The 17,909-nt window shown below is 43.4% G+C and overlaps 2 protein-coding genes across 2 annotated transcripts in view; one reads left to right on the plus strand and one right to left on the minus strand.

The window, feature by feature from the left end:
* LOC124227113 (uncharacterized) overlaps positions 1-7,494 on the minus strand; it is a 26,565-nt gene extending 19,071 nt beyond the window's left edge. The window contains exons 1-3 of the mRNA XM_046641005.1: positions 7,165-7,494; positions 6,841-7,005; positions 3,654-3,900 (exon numbers count right to left, since the gene is read on the minus strand). Of these exons, the coding sequence (XP_046496961.1) occupies positions 3,654-3,900; positions 6,841-6,931 (338 nt within the window). The 5' untranslated portion in view covers positions 6,932-7,005; positions 7,165-7,494. The remainder of the gene's footprint in view (positions 1-3,653; positions 3,901-6,840; positions 7,006-7,164) is intronic.
* RPP40 (ribonuclease P/MRP subunit p40) lies at positions 7,484-17,485 on the plus strand. Its single transcript, XM_046638754.1, has 8 exons — positions 7,484-7,648; positions 9,221-9,365; positions 10,614-10,682; positions 11,321-11,416; positions 12,378-12,503; positions 15,693-15,891; positions 16,011-16,145; positions 17,268-17,485. The coding sequence occupies exons 1-8, from the start codon at positions 7,526-7,528 to the stop codon at positions 17,464-17,466; spliced, it is 1,092 nt and encodes a 363-aa protein (XP_046494710.1). The 5' UTR covers positions 7,484-7,525; the 3' UTR covers positions 17,467-17,485.
* The last annotated feature ends 424 nt before the right edge of the window (positions 17,486-17,909 follow it).

Here is a 17,909-nt window from a genome sequence, read left to right on the forward strand (position 1 = left end):
CAGGCTGCCTCTTCAAGAGACCAGGGTCCAGGAAGGTTATAAAACCTGAAATTTTAAAAGAATTTGCTTTTGTTTTGTTTTTTTGAGGAAGATTAGCCCTGAGCTAACATCTGCCACCAGTCCTCCTCGTTTTGTTGAGGAAGACTGGCTCTGAGCTAACATCCGTGCCCATCTTCCTCTACTTTATATGTGGGATGCCTGCCACAGCATGGCTTGCCAAGTGGTGCGTAGGTGTGCACCCAGGATCCGAACTGGCGAACCCCAGGCCGCCGAAGCAGAATGTGCGAACTTAACTGGTCTGCCACCGGCTGGCCCCAGATTTTGTTATTTTATTGTTTCCATTTGTGAATAAAGGATTTAATAAAGATGTTCACCCCAATATAATCTTACATTTAAAGTTTAATATTAAAATAATTATACATTCATTTCAACATCATGCTAGGATTCAACATTGTCTTGCACCGGGGCTGCAGAAGCAATGTGAAGACATTGTCCTTGGCTCCAGACCTTTACTATTTAGAGATCTTCTCAAGGATTGGCTGCAGGTCTCTATATTTTCATTTTTTCATAGATTCTCTTCCTCTGGTGTAATTATAAGTTGAAGCTCTCAGAAACCAAAGGATTTTGGTTAGCTGTGGCTTACCAGCATTTTTAGTTTCTAATATCAGAAATACCAATTCCAGTCCACAGCCAGGAAAAAGGACATAATGAATTGAGTCTGGAGTCACATAGCATCTAATTTTCATGGGCATGTGTATTACTAAAAAGGGACATAACTTCCAACAATTCCAATAAATTCCCCCAAATTAGTCCACACCAAGCATTAGACTGTGACAGTCCCCGTGCCATCACTGGTGTTGAAATGGGACTGTGTATGCTGAATTCAGGGCAGACAGGGCTGCCCATCTGTGAAAGGAGCAGAACTCCATAGGACACTAGACAACTCTTCAGTGAATGCAAACACAACGGCCAAGCTCAGCTGATTCAAGGCAACTTCCTTCTTTTTCTTTTCCAAAAAACACCATTTTCAGGGAGAGAAACCCAGCCCCGATGTAAGAATGCTCTGATGGCTGCTCAGGAATATGACAGAATTCAACAGAAATAAAAGAGACGAAAGCTACGTTTTAGTTGTAAACAAATATCACTGAAATCCAGACCCATAAATCCATGTATATATTAATCATTATAGTAATTTGAAACGCAAGGAAATGATAAAGCACATGTCTCTTATTATGTATTTTTTTCTCCTGTCCCCGTTTTGTAAACATCTAAAGGTCCTAAGTACACGAATACTCTTTGTGAGGAAAAAAAGGAAGAAAAAACTCCCATTGATATCAGTGTGAAATCAGTCTTTTCATTTTCGATTTTGTCTGTATTGTTAACTTTAAAGAAGCCAAAGACACATAGTTCTAGATCTCAGATGTTGCATTTTTTAAAAAACTCTAAATGTAAAAAGCTTCATTTCTTCAATTATTAACAATTCTATGCAGAATACACTCCAGGAGCTGTGGGGAGATGGACAATAACAAATATTGTCCTATGAGATGGTAAGTCCCTCGAAGGCCAGGACAGGAAGACAGTACGGTGGTGGTCAGCACAGTGTCTGGCACACAGTGGCACTTAATTAAGGAGTTGTTGATTGAACAAATGAATGCTTCCAATGGGCATGAAGGCCAAAGACACGTAAGTGCCACACCTGGCGCTGTAGATGTCCGTGTGTACACTGACGCCACCTGGACGCCCACTCCTGCCTGAGAATTAGCCTCCCCTACTGCCCAGTCCCAGGGCAACGACTCCAGCTGCTGGCGAATCCAGAGATTTATCTCAGGCAGTGTTCCCACCTCTTCATCTTCTTCCCCTCAGGTCTGTACCCACGCGGTATTCCACCTTTGACTCTGTGTTTCACTGCTCAGAGCTCTGTCAATTCGACTTCAAGCAGCTCTCTCGCTTCCCTCCCCACCCCTCCTGCTGTATCTTTCATTGATTTTTATCCCCTTTCTTCATAAAATAACTCTTCTTCCACTCTGCCTCATTCACATTCACTTGGGAATCAACAATTCACCCCACAGCTTGGTACTCCACAGCTCTGGAAACAGTCAGTCACATTCTGGAACGAGAACCAGCGCCACCCACCTCTGGAGATCTTGGAAGCAGTTTAAGATCCTTTAGGATCTTCAGAGAAATCTTAATCTTTATCATTTCCTTCTATTTAAGATCCTTTTCCTCAAGCATCAGCATTCAAGATTTTTTTTAAAAATTATTATGCTGGCCATACAAAGGCCATACAACGTGCTGACCCCTGTTACAATTTGGATGAAACTTGAAAACATTATGCTAAGTGAAAGAAGCCAGTCACAAAAGTCTAAATATTATATGATTCCATTTATATGAACTGTCCAGAAAAGACAAATCTATAGAGACACAACGTGGGTTAATGGTTGCTTTGGGCTGGGGGAGGGGGCAGGGAAGACAGGAGGGAGATAGCTAAAAGGGAAAGGCTTCCTTTGGAGGCGAAGAAAATATTCTAAAATCGACTGTGGTGTTGGTTGCCCATATCTGCTAATATACTAAAAATCATTAAGTTGTACACTTAAATAAGTAAATTGTAGGTATATCAATTGTATCTCAATAAAGCTGTTTAAAATTTTAAAAAATTATTATGAACTATTTTATACATACAAAATAACATATGGTATAAAAAAATAAAACAAACAGCCTATACCTGTCACCTGCTTAATAAATAAAACTTTATCACTGCAGCCTTTGAAGCCATCTGCCTAGCCCTGCCCAAACAGCCTTGGCCTCCCCTCCTCAGAGAATCGTTCATTTGAAGTTGAAAAAAATATTCCTTTGACTTTCATTACAGTTTCACTACATATGTATCTCTAAATAATATAGTTTAATTTTGTAAGTTTTTAAAAATTCTATAAATGTATGAGCTATATATGCTTTTAGTAACTTGCAGTTCTCATTCAACATTGCATTTTTTGAGAGTCTTTCCCATTTCAAAAAGTTTATTATTTGATTCTCTGTATTGTTTACTAATTAGCCTCTAAAGTGAAGATACTCAAACCTACCTCGGGGAGGGTTCTCGTGAAATAATGAATACTAAGTGCTTTTGGCAGCGCCCGCCTCTTTACAGGTGTTCCATTACACAGGTAACAGTATACACAACAGTGTCATACAATTAGTAATAATCATATATATCATTATAGTGATTGCTCATTTCTCTGTAAATGTATCTTATTTCATCAAGTGCATTATGGATTAATAGTTTTCAAACTACAGTAAAATTAGAGTTATGCAGAAATGCCTCATTCTAGATACCTTAAGTTTCTGGATAGCTAAGATTTAAATTCTTTATGTGCCAATTTACTTCTAAACATATATAGTTAAACAAACTAAAAGAATGAGCTTTATAAAGAATTTCAACTATTCCCAAATTCTCTTCCAAACTTGTTTATGAACACATGTGACAAGAACTTTAATCAGACTCTGACTGTTGTGTTCTGCTTTTTTTCCAGCTTCATTGAGTTATAACTGACATGAAACATTGTGTAGTGTTCCGCTTTTAAAATACTCCTCCATTTGTACACTTCCACGTATTGACACAGGCCACATAGTTGCCACTTTGAACATGTTTGTGTGCTTACCTGATTTCCAGCCAGCCAGAGGGAGGACAGCCCAGGAGAGGGGAAATGAAGCCTCTGCTCTGAGCTCTCAGCAGGAGGACTTCCGGGATTCGCGTTCTCTCAGGGAGTGGATCATATATTCTTCTCGGGGGGCCATTAGTTTTTCCCACTGCAGCTGCGGGATCCAGCTTCCACTCTACCTGCTCTCGGAGGGCAGTTCTGACCTTGTTCGCCAACACTGGTCCACTTGTGGCGGCTGCCTGGAGCCCTGTGCCGGAAAGGACTGGGAGGTCAAGCTGAGGGTCGGCAGGAGGGAGGCCTCTGATTTACGACCAGGCGTCTGCCATAGGTTCGGTTCCGCCCTGCTTTCCCTGCTGCTCCTAATTATAATGAGAGGATGTTAAATGGCTCCGGGGCGGTGATAGGGTCCCGATGAACACAACCTGGTCACTCCAGAGCTTCTGAGTTGGACAGCTCTCTCCTTCCCGATCACGGCATACAGCTAGGCATGACATGGCAAGCACATATATGTATAGGCATCGTATTTTAGATTTAGACCCTGATCCAGGCATTAATTTGTTTAAAAGAATACTTTAACATCTTTAAGGAGCTGAGCATCTTTAAAATTCTGTTTGTTATTGCTAATTTTACTGCATTGTAGCCCCAAAACGTCATGTGTAAAATTTTTGTCCTTTTAGATACTAAGCATATTTTTGTTTTAAGAATACAATCAAAGGTATTTTTATTTCTTTGCAAGTCTCTTGGCTTGTTTTTTCAAAAAGTTCATTATTCTTTTGGATATATATACACGTCAGTTATATTTTGTTTCCTGGGCTTTTTTTTAGTCATTTCTGACCCTTCATTCTCTCATAGACTCTTCTTTCCATGCCCTATGATCTAGAGTCTAAGATCTCATATCTGTTTGTCAGTTAAGATGGCTTTCAGCCTGAGAAACCAGAGAATCTGACACACAATAGTCTAAACAAGCAAGGGTAGGTGAGGCTGCAGAGGGAGGCAGGGGCCAGTTTATCTGAGGTTTTATTCTACAGCAATGAGAAGCAGTGGCAGGGTTTCAATGGGGGAGGGGTGGCATATATCATGTTTTTCAAGAGATGACTGCAGATGCTGAGTGGAGAACGGACTGCAGGAGGGCAAGAGGGCCAGCAGGGAGACAGTCACCAGGCTCTGTTTGGCAGTAAACCAGTAAGAGAGGAAGGTAGCCGAAATGACTGTAGAAATAGAGACAGCGAGAAGGAGCTACAGCCAGGATGCAGGTTACAGGCAGAGCCAACAAGCCACAGTCCTGCTGTGAGATGGCAAGTGGAGTGAGAAGGGAGGAGGAGCCAAGCCTGACTCCTGGGCGCTCTCCCCGGGGAAGAGGAGCCAGTCCTGGGGGTGACCAGCAGGTAGACGGTATTGAGAGCTGGGAGACTGTGGGATCACCCTCAGAAGAGAGGGCACACAGGAAGGAGAAGAGGCTGAGGATTACCAGAGATCTGGAGGAGGAGGAGCAGGAGGTGGAAGGGAGAGAGAGGTGGGAGGGAATCCAGGAGAGGGCCTTAAGTCCAGAGGAAAGCGTTTCAAGAAGGAATGTTTAAAAATGTACCTGGGAATTTGCTCTGATCAGGTATGGTAAGACACGCAGACAGGGAAATGACTGTCATGAAGGGAGAAGTTTTTACTCGGGGTTCCCCAGAATCAGGAGGCAGGGCGGGCAGGCAGAGGCACTTGGGGAAGCACCTGAGTGGTCAGGAGGCAGAGGGAGTGCAGGAAAGCATCAGCCAGAGCCTTTATTGTGGGAAGAAACGGGAGGCGCAGGAAAACAGACTAAAGCAGCCTTAGGATTGGCTAGTTTGAACAATTTCAGTGGGCTCTGGAGTGGAGGGACTGTCCCCAGCTGTCTGGTACCTGGCCCTGGGGTGCTTAGGGTGGAGAATGTTAGCCTGGAGTGTAACAGCCCACAGAAGAGGTGTGGTGGGGTGTGGGCTCTGGATGGGGGAGTCTGCAAATGAAAGGTACGCTGACAGCACTAGCTGTTTGCTATCTCCAGGAATTAGCTAACTCTCCAAGGGGTAGTCAGCAAGGCTGGCCAGCAAGGCCCCAGATGCCAGAGCATCAGAAAATAAGAACAGAGAAAATAAGGAAATATAGTTAATGCAAGGAAGAAGTGCTCAATTGTATCATCTTGTCAAATACTGCTAAAAGTTTGAGTGAGATAAGAACAAAAATTTGGCCTTGAATTTGGCAAAATGGAACTCATTGGTGACCTTGCAAAAAGCCATTTCAGTGAAGTAGTGCGAGGGAAAGTTGGAATGGAATGGGCTCAGGAGAGAACGTGAGGAGAGCTCTAAAAGCAGAGAAACAGAATGAGAATGCAGAGGAACCTGGGGTCCAAGGAGGTCTGTGTGTTTAATGCACAACATTAGGGCACATTTGTTTGCTGACAGCAATGACCCAGCAGGGAGGGGGAAATGAATGTGCTGGCAAGGGATCATTATAGACAGAACTCCAGAACCCTGAAGAGGCAGGCTGAGAGGACTCCTCAGCCCCACATTGACCTGAATTACAGCTTTAGTCTTCAAAACACATGAGATTTTTGCCTTCTATTTCATACACAGGCACACCCCACAGAACATATCCTCAAGTAATGTTTCCCCGGAAGAACCCTTCTGAGTTTGGGATATCCAAACTGCACACAGCTATTTCTCTCTCAATGCATTTTTCAGCTGATGTTTATACAAATAAAATTTTATCGAATCTTCAAAACTTAATGAAATGTAAACAAAATGACTTGCTAGAAAAGCTTCATGTGGCTTCTAAATACAATTAGTAGACCATCAGAGTCACCCTAGTCACTCTGCAAAGCTTTGGAGTATCAACAAAGAAGACGTACACATCTCATGGTGCTAGTCTAAGAGATGCCACTGCTACTTAATTGTGAGATGCCCAAGAAGCAGGGTTTTAAAAAGCATTTTACATCCTAAGATGATATTTCTAACATATCTAGGTACCATACTGTGATTTAGGAAATTGGTATCGTTTTTCAATTGACTTCCTATTCCCTGTAATTTTTCCTACTTACAATAATAGGAAATAGGTTTTCCTTAGAGCAACCTCGGAGACAGTCTGACATTTCAGGCATAGGTTACTGACATTAACGGCAGATTACTTTCTAGCCTGTCTTAGTTTTAAATTTTTAAATACTTACCATGTAAATTACTTAAGTTCTGTTCTTCAAAATCTGAGAGTAAAATTGATGCTCTAGAAGGTTGTACCACAAATATTCTGCTGTTTTGCATCCCTTCTGTACAGAACTGGGGCTGTGCATACTTCAGTTTGAGAAGCTAGTAATAATGTGGTACTTGGAGTTGATCTGAAAAATTAAATGGAAAAATGAATTATCACTGTAATCCCCAGAAGCAACAAATTATTAAAAGCAGTTCCAAGGATATTTAAAAGGGGATCTTAAAAGTGATTTCAAAGGAGTCTGAAGGAGTCCTAACGCAGAGCAGAAAGCAGAAATTTTTATTACCGTCCTACACAAACTTCCTTTACACTTTGGGAAGGACCAGAGTGGGCCCAGAGGCAGGATTCATGGCAAGAGACAGCAGCTGGGAGGGATGGAGGGTATGGCGAGAAAGGTGGCTTTGAAAACGCAAGATCCACAGGTACCGATTATTCTCATCTTAAGAAGTGAGCTTAGCGTTTCAAGTACCCGTCAGAGAGCTCCTGAACAGGCTCCTAAGAAACCTAGCCACACCCCGAAGAAGGGCGCGGGGGCCTCAAAAATGCGAAGCCCGCCCGCACCGCGCATGCCCGCAGGGCAGGGACCTGGGGCAAGGCGAGAGGGGGCGGGGCGCCCGAGCTAGGGGAGGGCCTGCGTGGGGGAGAGCATGGCCACGTTGCGCAGGCTGCGAGAGGTGCCTCGGCACTTGCTGGTCTGCGAGAAATCCAACTTCGGCCACGACAAGTCGCGCCACCGGCATCTTGTGGAGACGCACTATCACAATTACAGGGTGAGTACCACCCCCTGTGCCAGCCGGACCGCGCTCCATCCCCGCTGGCGGGAGAGGCTGGGGGAGAGCCGCGCTCTGCCCGGCGTGGTCGGCCAGCCCGCGACGCGCGAGGGGGCGGGGCTTCTCGCCGGCATGCTGGGAGCTGTAGTCTCTTAACCGTTCCAGAGCGGTGGATGGCAGAGCTGCAGGACTACAACTCCCAGGATGCGCCGGGCTCAGGGCGGTGTCCAATCGTCGGAGGGAGGGGCAGGGCGATGTGCCCCTCGCCGTGTCCGAGGCGCTGGCGTCTGCTTCCTCTGGTCCCTAGCCCGCCCCCGCCCCAGTTGGTGGCCTCCCCGGGAGGGACGGGAGGGCAGGGTCGGGGCTAGGGAGTTAGGAGAGTGCGCGGGCCGGCCGCAAATCGAGGCCACGTCGCGCCCTTCCCCACCACTGGATTCCTTCTCCCACCCGCTTGCCTTTAGATCTTTCCAGAGCATCGTCCCGAGTTCCGGCCCAGGGAGCTCCTGGCTTTTCTAAAGTGCTTTTGGGAACGGGTCTGATACCTGAGAAACTTTCTGCTTTGCCTGCCGCCCTCCGCGTTCTCCCGCGAGGCACACCGTTTCGGCAGCCTTTAGCGGAAATTCGCCCTGCTGACCCTACTCGCAAGCACAGCTTCAGAGCAACTCTGGCTGTTGCTTCATGAAAATGTCACCCTCGCGGGGCGCCTTTTTCACGGATGTGGAAGTTGAGGCATCAGTGAGGTTAATTATGGGTTTATCCGGCATCTGCTGAGAGTTGAGAACAGCTAACACTCCCAGTCCGCTGTTTAGTGAGCTGTTTTCACCAACCCATGTAAGTGGCGAGGCCCCCAAAAAATCAGCCTTAGGATGATAATGGTTTAAGCCTTTTACACTTTCCATTCATGAGCCTAATTTCAACTCAGGCCTGACTGGCCGGTTTCTCAGACGCGGTGGTGACCCTGATCCTCCGGATCCACCGGAGCAGGCAGGTGTTCAAGGTGTGGAGCACTTGGGCAGCGTTTGAAGCCTGTCAGCTCTAACGTCCCTGCTTTGGATGGAAAGCTCGTCACAGACAGCAGTCAGGGATGCGCACCTCATCTCCCGTCTGGAAAATAGAAACGTCCAGCAGCACTTCCGCTTCCCTGTAACCTCTTGCTAATTGATGTCCCTAAATTCCTTATGGCCTAAGGGGCAGTTCCTTTGATTCTAGCCTGGCACCAGGATAAACAGATCTAGGGGCATTCGACTGTACTATATTTCCCTATAAATTGATTGGAGTAGTGACAGGAGCTGGACATGAAATACACTGCTCAGTTGAGAAGGAGAAAACGCAAACAAGACCTTTCCATTTAAATTGCTTTGCTCATTCAACTCTGCTGTACTCTGCATTTGAATATACAAATGAAAAACTTGAATTGTCACATTTCTCTTTTCCTGAGATTTGGTAAGTTGAGAGTTTTGTTGAAACCTGTGGAGGAGTCGTTAGCAGCCTTCATGATGTTCTCTCATCCCTAAAAACCTGGGTGTCGATCCACATGAAAATAAGATTTGTTTATATTACACATTCCATTAGGTTTCATTTCTGATTCCTGAATGTGGGATACTGTCAAAAGAACTGAAAAACCTGGTCATGGAAACTGGACCCTATTACTTTGTGAAGAATTTACCTCTCCATGAGTTAATTACTCATGAGTTCATCAATACTTTTGTAAAGAAAGGTAAGAAAAACTGTGTAGTCTGTGGGAGTGGCAAGATGAGGAAGCATGGGTAGGTCACATCCGCAGTGCTAGGGTTCTGCTGTTTTAAATGGGGCCTGTGGTCAGGTGCGTGCATCACTGCCCCATCCCTCAGTATTCTCATCCCACTCTTGCATGTGCCCTCACTGTGTGGTGGCTTCTGGTTACACTTGTCCACAAGTGTTGCGTGGGGATGCTGTAACATGGGAGGATCCCTCCTGTGAAAACGAGGATTCATGGAGAGGAGAGTCTTTCCCTGTGTTTTCACACGCACTGCTGCTGAGTGCGTGGCTGCAGGGCCCACTGTGCTCCCGGCCGCCCAAGCGTCTGTCTCAGAAGCTTGCCCTCTCGGCGTGACCACAGCAGCACTGCAGGGAGCCAGGTGCTCATTGGGGTTTGGTGTTGTCTTAGATTTTGTGACTCTCACCCTCCTCTGCTTACCCCATTCCCACTGATGTCTGCTGGGTTGATTGATTTGTTCCAGTTTTTTCCTTGGAGCCATTTGTTTGTCACTGTGTTTCAGCGTCTTTACGGATTTCACCCTCACTATGTAAGTCACTGTGCAGGAGCCACTGACCTCATAGGAGGCCCCATGTCTGTCCTCTTCGGTGGGGCTGTGAAGAGTCCTCGTTAGTTGTAGCTCCTCTCATTCTGGGGTGGCGGGGGCTGCTTACGAAGCTGACGTCGGTCGGGTGTTGTCGACATTATTCCTTCTGTCTCTTTTGAAGTTCGGGCCTCCTGTGTTAATAGTGTGGACGCTGGCTGCAGCAGGCACTTTTACATGTCTTACCCACTTGAACCCTTGCGACAGCTCCATGAAGTCGGCCTGGGATCCCCACCTTACAGGGGAGGAAATTGAGGCTGGGAGAGATTGAGTAGCTCTCTTAACTTCACACAAGTTCCTGGCACATTTTCAGTCTTAACCTGGAACGGTGCGTCTCAGGTGTGTACACTTGTGCTTTGTGCCTCTCTGCCAGCAACCCCAAAGGCCCCTGCTCCATCCCGAGTCCATCTGCTTGATAGGAGGCCGTGTGCACAAGCAGGCCCTGGGTGGGCTTGCGCTAGCTGCGCCAGGCTGTCCCTGTCCTCTGGCTTAGCCTTGGCGGGCTTTAGTTTATCGAGCGAGCCGGAGCAGTGACCTGCAGATCTGTTAACATGTGGAAATAATCCACTAGCTTTTGGCAGGTGTGGTTTTCTGTCTTAATTTCCCCTCTGGGCTTTCTCTTACAGGCTCATGCTGTGCCCTGACATACAATACAAATATTGATGAAGACAACACTGCTGCCCTGCTGCCCAACGGTAACCACGTGCATTTTTCTTCTTTTATTATAAAAGAAATACATACTGTAAGGGGAAAAAAGTCAGACTGTACAGCTGTGTGTAAAGTAAAAGTCCCCCTTTCATCCCCATGCCTCCCAGACCACTCCCCTTCTTAGGAGGAGCGTTGTTAAATGGTTGGTGTTTATTCTTCTAGACATTTTCTATGAGTTTATAAACATGTGTAAAGGTTGTTCTTTTTTTAAAAAATATAAATTAAATCATGCTACATTGTTGCTCGGTTTGCTTTTTTCCCAAGCTGTAAGGGGATATCTTTCCATCTCACTGCATATAGTTCTAACTTAGTACTTTGAAAGTTTGGAAGGTCTTCCAAAGGAGAGGTGTATCATGATTTAACTATTCCTTCTTTAATAGGAATTTAGATAATTTCTAGTTTGACTGTTATAAATAATATCCTTGTCTGTATAATGTATAAGTAATACCCTTGTATTATAAATAAGGTATAAGTATGTATAAATAATATCCTTGTATTATAAATAACCTTGTATGCAGTTTATTACACTGATATCTAGCTGCTCAATTTGCTGTGCTTTCTTTTAGTCAGAGAACATGTGTCATATTTTTAACGTCTCTTATGGGAATTATTATTTGATTTATAGGGAAATTAATTTTATCACTGGATAAAGACACTTATGAAGAAACTGGACTTCAGGGTCATCCATCTCAGTATTCTGACAGAAAAATCATGAAATTTAGTAGGTATTATGCTCACTCCATTAGTTTCTAACAAGTCAATGATCTTCCATAGCAATTTAAATTTAAATGATTGAATTGCTTGTACTCTCTTTGGCTGGAAAAAGTATGGCTTTTTCATACTTTGAAAACTTCTGACTCGAGGGGCTTGGGCTTTGGAGAGGATAAGATAGTGCCGTTACGTGTATTTCTCTTCAGCTGTGGGCTACGTCTTATAAAGATCATCGAATTGGAGTGATCTGTTTGATATATATGTTTTGGGTGAAAAATTCAAACTAGTGAACCCAAGATAAGAGTCTGCAACTTGGGCTGGCCCAGTGTTTGCGTGTTGCACTTCAGCAGCCCAGGTTCACCGGTTCAGATCCCAGGTGTGGACCTATGCACCGCTTGTCAAGCCACGCTGAGGCAGGCGTCCCACATATAAAGTAGAGGAAGATGGGCACGGATGTAAGCTCAGGTCCAATCTTCCTCAGCAAAAAGAGGAGGATTGGCAGCAGATGTTAGCTCAGGGCTAATCTTCCTCAAAAAAAAAATTAAAAACATCTACAACTTTTTCTTAATAAAGAGTTTCCTTTTATTTATCCAAGTCTTTATGATTCCTAGTAGAAATTCACCCCTGAGTGAAGAGATGTGGTTCTGCTGACAGTGTCTGGCTTGAACATCAGTGTTAAGGCTGCCACATCCATAGGTAGATTAGAGTTGACCTCCCAAGGACCTCTGCCCTTGGTCTTTGACCTAGGACAAGTATGAATTTAAAACATCTGTTGGTATTAGCTGTCAGTGCTAGGCCCATTAAAAGCAGAGTTTTGATTTGGTAAACCAAAGGGAGTGCAAGAAGAACAAAATAATGTTTACTAACCATAAAATTTCCAAAAATTCTGATGTTTTTAATACAGTACTTTTTCTACAGTGCAAATTGTGTATATTTGAATGAACTATTTATTCCTCTTTCCATTTTTTAAGTTGTTTCCATTGATTTGATGGATTTATCCTGTAACCTGGATTCTAAGAAGTATAAACGAATATCTTGGTCTTTCAAAGAAAAGAAGCCTTTGAAATTTGATTTTCTTTTGGCTTGGCATCATACAGGTAATGGAGAATACGTTATATAATGATACAATGATTTTGAAATGTACTTGTTAATTAAAGGAGAGTAATGGAGGATTGAATGGTGGTTAATTCCTGTGGTCAGAGAAGTTGTGTACATACACATGTAAACATTATTAAGGAAGCTGCCTTGGCCCCTCAGACATCCCCGACAGCTGTGGTTCAGGATAATCTAGGTCTGCAGCCATCTGCCTCCATCTTCTTGGGTTGTATGTAGATCCAGAGATCTTGAGAGTGGCTTCAGGGCAGCTACCTTTTATCTGTTTCTCCCCTTCCTTCCTCCTGCTTACCTCAAACAACCTTGGCTGTAATATTTTAAAATAACAGCAATTTTAGTTACATACACAAACTGCTTATTCATTATTACAGGGTAGTAATCAGGCATACTGTTAAAAGTCAGATTAAATTTGCTGTAACTCTTAATTGATTAGAACACTAAATTTAATTAAAAGTCTGATGGTCACCAAACGCGTTAATCTACTCACAACTGCCATGTGCCTCGCTCTTTTTAGATGTGTATCTTTGGCCCATCCCAAGATGATAATGCATCAAATCATCACAATATGATGGTGTACTACTCTCTTTTGGAGCATAGGGAAGCACATAGGTCCATTTTGGAAATATGCCCATCTGTCTGCTCCTCATGGGAAGTTTCTGGTTATTGAGTGCTCCAAGTTGCTTGCATGAGGCCTAGGTCTGTAATACTTTGGTGCTTCTCCTTCTGCTTATGGTAGAGATAGAAAAGGGCAGAGAGACTAGCATTTCAATTGCGTGAAGTCTTTATTGAGGACCATCTATGCATTGGGTTCTGAAGAGCTCTGGGTTCCTAAGACTCCTAATAATTTTAAGGGCTTGTCAGGAACTTTGAAAGGTCTGAGATTTTATCCTACTTGCAAGCTAAGAAGTTAGCCTGCAGTTTCAAGGATGCTGGTAGAAGACACAAGACACCTGGGTCAGAGACAAAGGACTTAATTACTCACAGCAATAGCAGTAGCCAGAGTGTCAGCATTTGCATCAGTTCACCAAGTCCGCGTTCCTGCAGGTGATACAGAGTAGGCCAGGTGATGCCAGCACAGTGAGCTCTGTTACAGGAGAGGAACCCAGAGCTTAAGGAACTCAATCTTTTTTTACGAACGTGAAAATCCACTAATTGAACCATGGTATAATGAAGCCTCAACCTTTATGCATATGAAAACCCATATATCCAAACCAGTGATTTGAATATACAAAATATTTCAATGAAAATTCCATTGTTTCTTTTTAAAGAAGATGGAACTTTTACATTAACTTTCTTTTATTTTTTAAAGATTGGCACCTGGACTAGCATCTGTTGCCAATGCTTTTCTTTTTCCTTCTTCTCCCCAAAGCCCCCCAGTACATAGTTGTATATTGTAGTTGTGGATCCTTCTGGTTGTGCCATGTGGGATGCTGCCTCAGCATGGCCTGATGAGCAGTGCCCTGTCCATGCCTAGGATCCAGACCCGTGAAACCCTGGGCCACCAAAGCAGAGCACATGAACCTAACCACTGGGCCATGGGGTGGCCCCTCCATTGTTTTAAAGAAAAACTTGTTTCCTATCTGAACAGGCATTTTGTTATTTACTAATGGTTTTAACAACTGTCAGGTGGCCACAGGCTAGTTTTACAAACTTCACACATACACATACGTGTACTTATTTCACTTACTCTGATAACTTCCTTAAAAGAAATTGCCCCAAATTGGTCCTTCTTTCATCCTGTGCTTTTAGTGCTAGAAAGAACCTTCAACATCATCTAATTTAACTCTTTCTATAATCGATAAAATTGAAGACAGAGAAAATTACATAACTTGTCCACCCTAGAAGACAGGATTCCCAAATGTCAGTTCCATTTTCCACATCTGCAATTTAGACTAATATGTCTTTTTTTTTTTTTTTTTTTAATCTCTTACTATCCATTATTGTACTTAAGTTGTTAGAGAAAGAGAAATCCTGGCTGGTTGCTCAAACTTTGTAAGTTTGCAATTTATACCTCACTATAAGCTCAGGGTCCGGTCCTGAGTTTTCAGATATAAACAGTCAAGGTTTTTAGACCACCCAGGGGTCACCTCTTGAGAGGGAGCTTCCTTCTCTCCTAATAGAAAGCAGCCGTCCCCAAAACAGCAGTACCCCCTAAGTCACTCTGTCCTTTTGCCTCTACTTGTTTTTTTTCGGAGCCTTATCAGTATGTAAATTTTATTTTTCAAAAGACTATTCTGAGCATTTTTATAAATGTCTCTTGGTGCACATGTTCACGAGTTTCTCTAGTTAAAAATTCCTAATATAAAGTATAATTATTGTTTTGTACAATGTTTGTTTAGATTTTCTCACAGGCTTTATCATTTTCTTTGCTCACCGTTTCATTGTTGTTGTTATTTAGGTTTTTTAATTGAGGAACATTGGTTTATAACACGATAGAAATTTCAAGTGTACATCATTATATTTCAGTTTCCTTTTTTTTCTTCTTCTCCCCGAATCCCCCCGGTACATAGTTGTATATTCCAGTCGTAGGTCGTTCTAGTTGTGCTATGTTTCAGTTTCTGTATATCGGATGTTTTATACCAGTCAGTAAGCCTGCTGGTGACCTTTGCCTTGGAGAGAAGGTGGGAGGGAGACATTATTTCTGTTACACCGGACAGTAAGCAAGCCTGCCCTGTGATCCAGAAGGGGCCTCTACTTCTGTCTTCCAGGGTTTTTGAAAAATCCTTGAAAAAACACTGGATTTTACTGGGTTTTCAAAGACAAGCCTTAAGGAGGTTCTGTCTTCTTCTCTTTCCTTTATAGAGATTGTGCATATATGCTCCTTTTCCTGTAGAGCTCACTAATTTCATTTATACGTAAATAATACTTTTGGTGTCATTTATTAAGTCAAAATTTTCTTATTAGAGCAAATGATGAAACTAGTATGGGTTGAATCTGAAAGTATTATGCTTTTCCAGGAAAGTGTGAAAGAAGATGAATTTTTGTAGAACTTTTGTCAGAAGGAGCTGAAAGCAACTTAAGTGATTTTAATTTGAATGCAGCTTTGCACAATTTCCTTCTGTTTTCCTTAATCTTACCTGCTTCCTGTAACTCTCACTTGGGAATGGGGTAGTTTCAGGGATTCAGAGGACTTGTTTACAATATTCAAAAGGACTTATATGGTTTGTTTTAAGGTGCAGAAGAATCAACGATGATGTCATACTTTTCCAGTTACCGAATTCAAGAGCATCAGCCAAAAATAGCCGTGAGCACGATGACAGATCTGCAGTGCCCAGTGCTGCAGAGCAGTGAGCTTGGGGGCAAGCCCGAGGTGGCCTGCGGGGCTCGGGAGCTCCTCGATTGGCTGGGCGCCGTCTTCAGTGACGTCGAGCTGTGCGTAGGAGAGCTCCTGGGGCTTGGACGGCTCTGGCTTCTGGTTTTTGATAGGGGCTTAATACTTTGAAAGTGATCGTGTGGTAGATATAACTGTGTTTCCTTTTTTTTTGTGACAGAAATAATGAGCCTAATAACTTCATATCAACCTATTGCTGTCCTCAGCCAAGCACAGTGGTGGCAAAAGCCTATTTGTGTACAATCACTGGTTTCATACTTCCGGAGAAGATATGTCTCCTGTTGGAACAGCTGTGGTGAGAACACTTTTTGCCTTTTATGTCTTGCTTGTCTGTGCCAACTTGACATTTTAGGGGCAGTTCTGCCGTTCCAGATTGCAGGGTCCTCTCATACACGTTTCCCCTTTTTCCTAGCTTGGGCTCACAGTGTAGTAACATTATCATCTTATCATCTTAAATGACATAATTATCCTTGCTGAGAGGAAAATTCTGCTGCCACGTCCTTGTCCTTATGAAAGGACAGAGAGCAGGGCCTAATCGTGGTTCTTGAAAACAAGCTGCTCATTTTTCTTATTCTGCTCCCCCGGACCATTTTGGTGCAGTTGAAGTTGTAATATCACTTAAGAAAACAGCAGTACTCTATAGAACACATTATGATCTGTTTTAAATATTGAAGTTCTGCAAGATGTTTCTTTTTGAAATGGGTGGAAAAAAGGAATTGACCATCTCTGAATCCAAATCGTATCTAAGGTCTGTTCCAGCTCTAACACCCTGTGAATCACTGAGCATCAGGAACATGGCGAGGGTTGTAGGAAGTAGTATGGGATTTTTCATTTGGGAGGTATTCTACAAATAAAACGCTACGTTGTAGCGAATGCCAGGAAGCTCAGACCCCATGTTGCAAAGACGATAAAGCGATCATCGAGACTTCTCAGTCTTCACTCTACAGTGTCTAGGATTTAAGTCTCGAGAGTTTTCCTTTTTCAACCCAACATCTTTTTTCACATCTGTTAGTGTTTTTACTACTTTGATTTTCCTCAATAAGAACGTTGAATTTTTAAAAATTGGATGAATTATTCTGCAGTGTTTCAGTTAACAGAGACTCTGACAACAGCGCTGTTAGAGGAGGGAAGCTGTTCTTACACACTTTGTGGGTTTTTGTTCTTTGAACCTTAGATGACCTTCCACAGCGAGGGCAGGAGCAGCTCAGGTTTGTTTTGCATGTTGTGTATTGGTTAACCTTTATTGAATTCACAGTGCTGCATCAGGAATTTAATTTGCGCCTTCTAGTTTTTATAAATAAAAACTAAGGTCTGAGCTTCATTGGAGCATCAGAAATACCACTTGTCCTGAACGAGTAAAAGAAATGTGAACATTCCTCACTCTCTCTGTTTGTTAAGAATCATCTTTCTTTTTCAGTCGCTACTTCGATGAGCCAAAGTTAGCTCCTTGGGTTACGTTGTCGGTTCAAGGCTTTGCAGACAGCCCTGTTTCCTGGAGAGAAAAGGAACATGGTTTTCGAAAAGGAGGAGAACATTTATACAACTTTGTGATTTTTAATAATCAGGACTATTGGCTTCAGATGGCTGTGGGGGCAAATGATGACTGTCCACCATAAAAAAATACAGACTTTAAAATCGTGTTTGTGCGTATGCTTGTTCTCAGCTTTCTTAGTGGTCCAAGGGCTGTGTGTTCACTCAGGCTTATGTGATGACGATGTTTCTTAGATCAGCATTTATTAGCATTCTGCTCTGGACTCGGGCCCTTCCTGTGACTGCAGCTGGGCCTGTCATCCAGTGACCAGCTGGTAGCTGATTTCTTCCTGGCAGTGTAAGCACAGGGGTTTGGGGTCACTCTGTGGTAGAGTGGGCCAGTGGTTTTTGGACCATTGGGTAAGGTGTGTGCTGCTACTCAGGCACACGATTACAGCACTTCCACAGAATGATAAAAAAATTCTTATACTTAACAGAGCTAGTCCCTGCCTTCACTGCTGTTCGTATGTTACCTCATTTAATTCTCACGTCAGCCGTATGAGGGAACAGCTGCAGAGTATAAAGAAGC

Source organism: Equus quagga, chromosome 15, assembly GCF_021613505.1.
Source record: "Equus quagga isolate Etosha38 chromosome 15, UCLA_HA_Equagga_1.0, whole genome shotgun sequence".
Classification (NCBI taxonomy): domain Eukaryota; kingdom Metazoa; phylum Chordata; class Mammalia; order Perissodactyla; family Equidae; genus Equus; species Equus quagga.